We start from the raw sequence: 10757 nt of genomic DNA, 5'->3' as shown, positions 1-10757 counted from the left end.
AGTTAGAAATACATCTGGAGCGAATTCTTAATTTTTAAAGTTGTCAACTAAGGGGATTCCTAATTTTAGCTAAAGTTTTCCTAATTTTGTTTTAATTCATAAAATAGTAAAACATGTTTTATTAATATTAAGTTTATGAAATATCTTTTTTTTTTGCAATTCTCTTAAATTGTTTAAATTCAAAAATTAGTAAATTTTTATATTTTGTCTATAACTACTAAACTATTAATTACGAAACACACACCATGTAGTAAAGCTTGCTTTCAAGCTTAAATTCAAAATAATGAATTTAAAGTTTTCGAAGAAAATTTTTATAACTAATTAATACAATAAAAATTACAATTAAAAAATGTACGATTTGAGCTTCTATTTTTACGTAAAAAATTCTATGTTACTTTACATTTATTTTCTCATTTCAAAGAACAGTGAAATATTATTTTATCACAGCTATACGTCTAAGTCTAGTTTTGAGAAAATGAGAACAAAAGGTATATGTTTAAAAAACGGTACAAGGCTTAAGCAAGGTTAGTAATAAACGGTTCTGCTTCGAATACAAACTTTATTTTATTGACAAAAATGTAGCCACATTACATCTAGGAGTAACTTAATATGAAATAACTTTATTAGTTAACTAAGTTTTAGTGTAGTACGAAAACTAATTTGTCAGAATAGTTTTAGGATTACTTTCAACCACGGTTGCTATATTGTATACCATATTTATTTATAAGTAATTAAGGTGATAAAAAAATATCTCTATCTTTATCGGCTGTAAATAGGTATAGCAACTTATTTAGTTATAAAATAAACAACAAAAACTATGTATAATTTATTACTTTCACAAACGAACGATTCAAAATGGTGCGCGACGCTTAAGTTTTCTACACATTAATCTTTTACGAACTTCAATATCGATAAAGGTAGAAAAGACGATATTTATGAACGTAGAAATCCGATCAAAATTGTTTCATATCGTACCACAGCTTACGTCTTCGGCCTCGAAGTCTCACGTAAGCTGTTTTATATCGTTCTCTAGTTAACCTCTGCGGCCGCGCAGTCCCAAGCCAACTATTTTGTATCGTAATGCCATTCACGTCTCCGGCCTCGAAGTCTCACGTGAAAAGCTGCAACTACTTCCACGAAGGAAGAGTCGCCCCGTTGAAACGGCCTAGGTCCGCTCCGTAAGGTAGTTGAGGTATAGTAACCTAATTGTAGATGTGCTTCATCGTTTATATACACTTTTACTCTCTCTTTTGCAGGTGGCTTGACATGTTGACAGTTGCAGGTGGCTTGATTAGTTGACAGTTGCAGGTGGCTTGACATGTTGACAATTGCAGGTGTCTCGTTGCATGTTGGAAGCTGCAAGTGTTTCGGCATGTTGGTATATGCATGTTGGAATCTGCAGGTGTCTCGGCATGTTGGAATATGCATGTTGGAATTTGCAGGTGTCTCGGCACGGTTTTAATAGCCAGCTTACATACTCACCTGGTTTTGCAAGCGGCAATTAATGAATACAAAATTGTATTTATTTTGCCTTTGTCAATCAAAAAATATCGAGTAGAATTTAAAATATAAATTAGAGAATTGTTGTTATTATTTATTTGAAACTTGTCTTTAAAAAAAAAATTTAATTAAAAAAGTTTTAAAATTTATTCTAATGCATGCATCGACATATGGACAATTGAAGTGAAATAAGTACAATTTCACATAAATTTCCAACAGCTATAAGCTTAAACAAATAGAGTTTTGTAAATCTTCTCTGTATTTAATAATTGTTTTGCGTTTTTACACTTTGATTGTTGTGCTCTGCTCTTGTATTTATTCTAAACAAACTGGAACAAAAAGCTAAATGTTTTAAACTTTTAGATTTTAAATTGTTCTTTCACAACAGCCCTGCTATGATATCAAATATATTTGTGGCAATATGCTTATAGAAACAACCACCACTTTGCTCTAGATCGGGCTCAGTCTTGTTGTAATCTAACGGGGTTTTCTCTAATATTCGCTGAGTCAGCAAAATAAAAAAGGTTTATTTTTAGTATTTTTTTATTCCAGTTATTAAAAAAAAATCGATTACTTCTTAATATGGTTGGGTAAGGTGGGTTAGGTATAAGGGTTTTTTTTTCTGACTCTGTAAACATCAAAGGGAAAACTCCTTTAGATTACAATCGGACCCGAGTGGGCTGCAGCCGACGCGAGCAGGCTTGCAATTTTTACTAGAAACTAGTTACTTCAAAAAACTTCCTGTAGCATGACAATTTTAGTAAAAACAAACTAAAGTTAATTATTTATAAGTATTAATTATTTAGTTGGCATATAGCAATACTTACATTTTGTAAACCCTGCATTAGATTTTAGGTTGGACACTTTAATCATAAGAGCCTTAAGTGAAATAATTTTTTTGTAAATGTTTAATCAAAATTAGGTTTTTAATCAATCTAACTGTATTCAAAAATTTAAAGTTTAGTTTTTTACTAATTTATATTAAAAAAAACTCCAAAATAAACTAAAAACAATTCGTTTTAGCAATTTTGACTCTAATATTAAAATTTCTTTAAATGTAAAAACTTGAAGTTTTTATTAAAATTATCTTTTAAAAGCTTTCAGTTTTATGCTTTATTTCAAATTTTTTATAATTATCTAGGGGCGATTCTGGATTATTTTTCCAGCCCTGTTCTAACACTGAAAAAAAAAAGTAAATTTAGGTTATTCTATAAAAACGTTGTTTAATTAGAAATTTTATTTATTATTAGTTTTTTTATTTTTGCTTTCTTACAAAATTTGATATGTTCAAAACAAAAAGCAAGTTGTTGTGACAAGCTAAGCCAAGTAACTAATGTTTAGTGTTGCTAACTTTAGTCAAATATTAAAAGTGTGTTTTTTTTTCAACATAAAATGCAATGCTCAAGTAGATTTTGCTAACTAACTGGATTATAAACAGCAGCTCTGCTAGCAAGCATCATAAATAGTTTTTAATGAAACAATAACTAAAAAAGGATGACTAGAAGACGTCTATCTTAAACAAGCTCGTATAGGTTTACTTAATCAAATTATTTCTTCATATAAGAAAACTCTCTATACAAAGAATTTTTAGAATTATTTTTATTGTAAAAATTTGACTTCTATTCTTACGTAACTCAGGGTCTTAGTAAATTCAGGGCCTTAACGTTTAAGAATACACACACACTCATTATAGATACTAATTCTCCATAAATATTTTTTTTTAATAAGTGTACTCTATATATTTAGTTTTACTGTAATTTTATTTAAAGCAAACATGATGGGACTATGTTCTTAGTGGGAACAGGTCTAAATTGCACAAGGTTACTAAATTGCACGAGGGAACAAAATTGCCGAAGACGATTTTGTACCAAGGGTCAATTTTGCACGAATTAAATTTTTGCACGAGAGTAAAATAATACAGAAAAAAACAAAAAATAAAAGTATACAGAAAAGTAAATTTAAAATTAATTTAATAAAAATTAAAGTTACTGAACGAGGGTAAGGGGTAACAGTGATTGAAAAAATATACAACTAATAAAAAATATATTTAAAAAATTATATTTTAGTAATGCTGAAAACTATGCTCTCAGGAATAAACGCCATACAAAAATCTATTTGGCAGCCCGCTATGAATTTATTCCAGAACAGAGCTAAATAAAGCTTTGTTAAATTGAGAAGTTGTAAAACTTTTTTAATTCATTTATTAAAATTAACTATATACTTCAATGTTTTTATAAACTGTAATTGTTAAAAAACAAAATATTAACTTAGCATTGAACTAAAATGACGTTTTATACTACTTAAAAGCTTCATGTCATCTTTTTCTTTATGTATACAAAACATTTGTAGAACTTTACTTAAAAATAAATTCTTTCAGTTATGTTTTTTTTAAGAAAACAAACTACTTAACTTATGTTTTACATTGAGGTTAAAAGTATACGATTGCATTTACATAAGAAAATGATAATTTAAGTAATTGTATATAGTTGGTAATGGTAACATTTTTATATTATTTTATTTGAAGCTTAAAAAAAATTAAGAAACTTGTTATCGATAAAATTTCTTTCGTAAGAAACTTTATTTGAAATATTATTTAACTGACAAAATATATTAAATTATTAAGTTATTGTACTTTCTTAACAAAAATAAAAGCAATCATTTTTGTTTATAAGGTGATATATATAATTTCTAATTTATATATTTAATCTACAAACACAAATCTAATCAGGTTAAATTTTTAATCAATTTTGGAACTTTTTTTTTTGTTTCTTCTTCTTACAGCAACAGTTTATATAAGACGTAACATAAAGACTGTTTCAGAAAGATAAGACTCTTAGTAAAATGTAGTACTATAAGTTTATAATTCATATAATTCAATGGTAGTTTTTTATATTTTAATACAAACAAAAATAACACAGCGACGTATAATTACCTTAGGTACAAAACAAATCAATTATACTTATCAAATAGTAAAAACTTTAAACGCTTAAAATTACAAGTTACAACTAAAGTGATAAAAAAAACCAATTAAATTCGTAGTTGTATATCAAGCAATGTTGGTTAGCCTAATGAAACTAAAATATTTAATATTATAATAAAAAATATACATATATATATACATATATATATTAAAACAACATTTTTACACAGCAATAACCGCAATTTTAAATAAATCATAAGCAAAATAATGTGTCTTTAACGATAAAATAAAAGGTAGTATACGTATTAGGCACCATACTATTATGTCTACATTCAAAGGCAATAAAATTTATATCTTTTTTTTAATGAACTTGTAAGCAATAAACAATGTGATTGTAAAGAAATTTAGCAATAAATTGAAATAGTTCCTACAATATCTTGATAAAGAAATAAAAGGCTGATTTTGGTCTAATAAAGTAAAAGAAATAATAAATTGTTTAAAAAAAGCTCATGATTTAAAAACAAGTATAAGTTTAAAAAAGTAAAAGAAGACATATAATATATACTTATATAATAGTCGTTATACAACTTAAATTAGTACTAGAAAGTTTACATCAGTAAAGTATTTCAACTCTTACTTCAATTAACTTACTTAATTTTTATAATACTCAAAAAAGAGAAAAACATTACAAATCATATTATACATCTTTGGATGTTCTATCGAAAGTTATCAAAATTTCAATTATCAAAATAAAAAGTTTTTTTTTAAGTAAGACACATCTAAAATGCTGATCAAACATTTCATAACACTTTATTAGAAAATTTCATAAATATAAGGCACTTAGTTCAAACAAAGACTACAAAAGTCGTACATTGTCTTATAAATAATAGGTTGGTTATTTTACACAACAAAAAACAATATTAATTCAGACGAAATCACAGCAGATTTTAAAGAAGTGGGCTAGTAACTTAAAATTAATATTTTTTATAAACAGTTTTTGAATATTAAAATAAAAAAACAAAACAGTTTTTTAAGTTTTATAAAACATTTATTATCTACTGTCATTGTGTTAAGACTGACAATTTTACATGTAACATAAGTTCCTTGTAAAATAAAAAATCACCATCTCCCACTTTGGCTGGCCACGTTACCACGATTGTAATTCAAAATTGTTGAACTTCCACCGGTTAGTTCATTTTTTGACGACATTATAATGTTATTTTTTTGTTGTTTGCTGAAATCGTTGCTTGTTGTCAGAGGTATTGACGATGTCAACTTGTTGTTCACCAAAAAACCATCGAGCAAGTTCGTTGAGAGATTCTTTCCAGGCCTCACTGATGATGTCACCATAGAGTTTACAGCGTCACTGTTTGGGAACGGAGAGCTCATTACACTGCTGCGATGCTTGTTTAGTTCTGAAATGATCACAGTATATGGAGTGTTTGTATTTTCAAATAAAAATAATAGTAGATGAATTTAAGGTTATTGCTTTAACAGTGTATTTATACGTGATATACATGTACTTAATAAAAAAAAATGAAGTAATAAGACACTAAAAAAAATAATAAATTTTACCTTCAATAGCAAGAAGAATTTTCTTCCTAGGGCCAAAAGTATTTATTCCAAGTTCAGTTAGATCACTGTCATTTAAAGTGAGAAAAGTTTGCAGGTCGACCTAAAAATAAATGAAAAATGTTAAAAGATTTTTCAACTAAAATAATAATTTTTTATTCAAAAGTTTGTTTGGTCCTGAGATTGGATCCGAATAATAACATAAAATTTTAACCTTGCACGTTTGGTGAAAACATTCTTATTTAAAAAGTAAATTTAGATAACTCTGATAAAATTTCAGAACTTGAAAACTAGTTAATTCTATAATTTTTGCAATATTGATAAAACAGTAAAAGTTTACCAAATTTTCTCTCAAACTAAATAATAAAGTTATTCTATACTTAGCATATAGTATTTTAAATTAAAAAATTTGTATGATTTTATTTTTTATTGTAAAGCATTAACTACTAGTTATATATTTTGTTTAAAGTTTCCATGTTTAATCAAAAAGTTATCTTGAGGAGAATTATTAAGTGTTCTTAAATCATAATCATCAACCAAATGGTATGAAATTGTTAATGGAAGACTTAAAACACTTTGTAGAAAGTCGTAATGAATACATTAGGTTATTGAGGAAATTTGTCCTCTTAACAAGACATGAAAAATCATGGCCCGCACGCCAGATCCGATAAGGAGAAATATCTGATCCGCAACGTATTTTTAGCATGAAAACAGCTTTTGGAAAACAAGCGAATTAGAGATTTTTTAAAGTAATTAAACATTTCCAAATATGCTATTAGTTTTAATGATTGTGCAATCGTTTAACACGTTGCTCATAGTCTATTCGAATACAAAAAGTTTTTGTTACAGATTGTTCATTGCTACTAAATAAGAAAAAAAAAATTCTTATTCAACAGCTATAAATACTTCAGAATGGTTGCAATAAAGTGCCCAACTCGTGAAAGCGATTGCCAGACGCCAGATTAACCTTGTGATGTGCAGGCTTCTCAGCATCTATAAGGCCCCGGGTCATTCAATTTTTGAGTAATGTCAAACGTAAGCATTTATTAAATCGAAAAGATGATCATAAGACGAACTGTAAGTGGCGTCCCAGTTTTACATGTTAGACAACTGACTTGTCTTAAAGCAGATTGGTCAGAAAGATTTTAGGTACTGTCTTTTGCAGAAACACTGTAAATATGATAGCCGGCAACTCCTGCACAACCGGCTAGAAGGCGACGCTTAAAGGCAAAATGTTTTTGAATAAAACATTTACTGATATACTGCCATTGAAGGGGGTTCGATTGTCTGCTCCAAGTTAGATATAACTATAGGGGCAGCAAGGCCCTTGTGGTTGTACGATCATGAAACATTAAAGTTCATAAAAATTATGTTATCGCACTTTAAACGAAATTAAGAACACTCGTACTTTAAAACAGCGTATTTTGATTAAATAAAATAACTAGGAAACAATAAATAAACCTAACAAATATCTTAAAATACGTGAGTTGAAATAACTACAAACGGTTAATGTTCGCAGTAAAACTCATTAAAAATCATATTGTTAATTCTAAATTATAATAGCCTATTAATCTTAGATTAAAGAAAAGTTAGCATAAAGAAAGGTTAGCGGTAAACTTGGAAAAGTTTTAAATTAGTGGTGTTGGTAGGTTGAATAATCAGATAGTATAATACAACACTTATATAAATTCTCGACAAGACGCTAAAAGGTATCCATATGGTGTGCGACTCGATAATCAAAAGGTTTTTTTCATCCACCAGGTCATAGGACCAAATATCTTGAGCGCTTTTTTTGTAGTTAAACACACAATAATATAAACGAACTTCTTGGCTAGTGAACACCTTAACATATTTCTCCAAGTTCAAATAGATTAGGACATCGGAGAGATTAACTTTTTGACTGCTTGTGTGGTGATTCAGATTATTAGCCTCATTTAGTTGGTTGTTCAAGCGATTGTTAGCATTTATAGCACTTGACGATGCTAAGTTTGCACTTCCTTCAACTAAAAAAAAAATTAGATGAAAATAGTAATTTTTGACTAATTTATAATTTGACTTGCAAAATTAAACTAATTAATTACTAAAATCTTTTTTTAAGTAAAACATCCTCGTATAATGCTAGTAATCTTTAACAAAAAATGCTATAAGGTTTCAGACTTCACACAACTACGTTATATATTTATATATACGAAAAGCAAAGAGTATGAAGTTTAAAGAAATCATCATTAAATAACAAGTCTATAAATTTTTTTCTTACAAAAAAAACATTGTGAAAACAGAAAATATTTTTTGAATATGTATAAAATATGTGTAATTCAAAAGTATGTTGAACTTACTTTAATTTTAGTTCGGCAATAAAGATAGTTTTTATGAAATACGTAATAACTAAATATATGCCTAAGAAATACCAAATAAATTAAATAATTAAACGTTAAAAACATATCATAAATCATTAAACATAAATTTGAACGAAGCTTTTTTACCAGAACTTTATTTACTTACTCTTTAAATTGTAGTTTAGTAAATTATCTTTAAAAAATAAAACTTAAAAATATATGTATAACATTTATTTTAAACCATTTTACAGTAAAAAAGGAAAATATTACATAGGAGTATATATAAAATAACATTTCATTTTACCATTTAAATAACTTATATAAGTTTTTGCATTGTTTTGCATATTTCAACTTCGACTAAAACAAACGACTTAATCTAGTTTTTAAATGAGAGAGTATTTCCAAAATGTTTACTTAATGCTAATAAGTAAAAATTAAGTTAAACCTATAGCTTTAAAGTTAAAAAAAACTGTATAACAGCTGATAACTTTTCTACTTTATGTCTAATTAAACACCCTAAAGAGCCTGAAGTATACAAGAAAATTTTTCACCTTTATTTTAGCTATAAAATTTATATACAAAACGAGTTTTTATAATAATTATTATTCATTATCATTGTTTGCAAAATACCATTTAAGTCATCTAAAAGTATTAAGGGGGCGTAAAAACATTTTTTTACAACACTTAACATTGTTTCTTACATAAAAGTTTAACTTTAAACTATAAGCAAGTTTTTACGAAACATTAAAATCATAATTAACTTTTGAGATATAAACATTTTTGTAAATACTTCCATCGTCACCTTTTCTTTTACTAACTTCAACAAAAATCTATCTTATCTTTAGATCTTAAGCAAATTCTGAATTCAGTTTAAAGAATACTAAAAATTAAAATTTTAGATAAAAGAAAAAATAAGCGTTTTTTTAATAAATATTACTTCTCAAAATTAAAAAGATCAGCGCAGTGAAAAGAATTAAATACTAGTAATGAAAAATGTAAAAATTGAAGACGGTAGGTCAAAAAATTAAAGATAAGAAAAACTTTCAGTGATGTAGTCTTTTTATGCGTTTTTGGTTTACGCCTTCTATTAGGAACCTATTTAGCAATAATCGCTTAAATCTCATAAACATCTTTTAATTTCGTTAAGCAGTTAAAAATTTCTGATACCCAAGATAAAACTTTAAAAAACAAAGTGGACCCACTATGCCCTTAACTTAAAATAAACTAAGAAGTATGTAAAAAGTTTTAAATCTTTTAAAGCAACAGTAACGCGTATCATAAGTAAAACAACACAAAAAGAAAGACTATAATAACAAAATTTATTACATAGAACAACAGACAAGTTTAAAGATTTAGATAAAGCCACAATCACAAAGTTTCAATTGAACTATCATATAATAGCGTATTGTGTTTAAAAACATACAAGCTCAGAGTATACACAAATGTGTTTAATTTTTCCTGGAAGTTATTATTGAGTTAATTTTATTAACAATCAACAAAACTGATATTTATTCAACAAAACCAGTAAATGCATTATTTTTACGTTTTTATAACGTAATACTAAAATTTTCAAAAAGTAAAGAACTTTTAATGTTTGACAGTTTAGTGATTTTATTTTTTTAGTATAAATAAAAATAAGCGTTTTGGTTCTAAATTATAACTTAGGAAACAAGAAATTGATTAAACTTACAATTTTATCTAGCTATTCTTATTTTAATATGTACTGCATCTTTTAGTTTTTAATCGTATACATGATATTTTATTTTATCACTCACAGCTAGTTATAACTTTTGATTGGACGTTTTTGTTGTGATTATTAAAACTTTGAGAAAAAATTGAATTGTGCTGGTTTTTTTCTCTCCAAGAATTGAAAGCAGACGTGTTTTTCATTCCATTAGACGCTTGTGCCATCAGAATTTCTTGCTGACAATTGACACGTGTGTTCATTTTACTTGATATATCTCCAACTTCATCGTCCCCCTAAATTATTTTACAAAATCAATAATAAATTTTTGTTTGAAACTATTTTACTTCTAAACTCTTTTAAGTTGATGAATGATTCTTAAGTAACTTAATGAAACATACAAATACTACAACAGATTGCTAAACATAGACGGTTACAGTTTAATTTTTATAGTACTAAAAATAACTTATAAAGTTTAATTAAACTGGTTAATAGAATGAAAATAAAAAATGTAGATAAAATTTCTTCGGTAAATAAAAAAAATTGCTCAGTACAATAACTAATTTAAAACTAAAAACTTTAATAAGAACAGCTGAAAGCACATAGCTTGCCATCTGTTATCCAAAACTTTAATTTTTCTGCTCACGTTTTATTGCTAACACAAATGATAAAAACACAGATGAAACCGCACATGCAAATACTCACTTCGTACGTGGTAGGCAGTTCTCCGGCATTAAACTTGTTA

The 10757-nt window shown here is 26.9% G+C and overlaps 1 protein-coding gene across 1 annotated transcript; it reads right to left on the bottom strand.

Annotated features, from left to right (window-relative positions):
• Nucleotides 1-4388: 4388 nt before the first annotated feature.
• LOC145847689 (uncharacterized) lies at nucleotides 4389-10746 on the bottom strand. Its single transcript, XM_082953675.1, has 5 exons — nucleotides 10718-10746; nucleotides 10104-10308; nucleotides 7817-7995; nucleotides 5996-6095; nucleotides 4389-5835 (listed from the first exon to the last, which is right to left on the bottom strand). Exons 2-5 carry the CDS (start codon nucleotides 10273-10275, stop codon nucleotides 5540-5542), a joined length of 747 nt encoding a protein of 248 aa, XP_082809801.1. The 5' UTR covers nucleotides 10276-10308; nucleotides 10718-10746; the 3' UTR covers nucleotides 4389-5539.
• Between the last annotated feature and the right edge of the window lie 11 nt (nucleotides 10747-10757).

This window comes from Thalia democratica, unplaced genomic scaffold (genome assembly GCF_965202585.1).
Source record: "Thalia democratica unplaced genomic scaffold, ktThaDemo2.hap1.1 HAP1_SCAFFOLD_1047, whole genome shotgun sequence".
NCBI lineage: Eukaryota > Metazoa > Chordata > Thaliacea > Salpida > Salpidae > Thalia > Thalia democratica.
Note: the sequence above shows the minus strand (reverse complement) of the source record. Positions and strands in the feature narration are given on the sequence as shown.

Coding starts and splice junctions, on each gene's coding strand:
- LOC145847689 (XM_082953675.1), bottom strand. CDS start 10,275: ATGAACACACGTGTCAATTGTCAGCAAGAAATTCTGATGGCACAAGCG. Junction 6,096..7,816: donor AGGTGTTCACTAGCCAAGAA/GTTCGTTTATAT, acceptor ATTTATTTTTAG/GTCGACCTGCAAACTTTTCT. Junction 5,836..5,995: donor AATTCTTCTTGCTATTGAAG/GTAAAATTTATT, acceptor TGATCATTTCAG/AACTAAACAAGCATCGCAGC.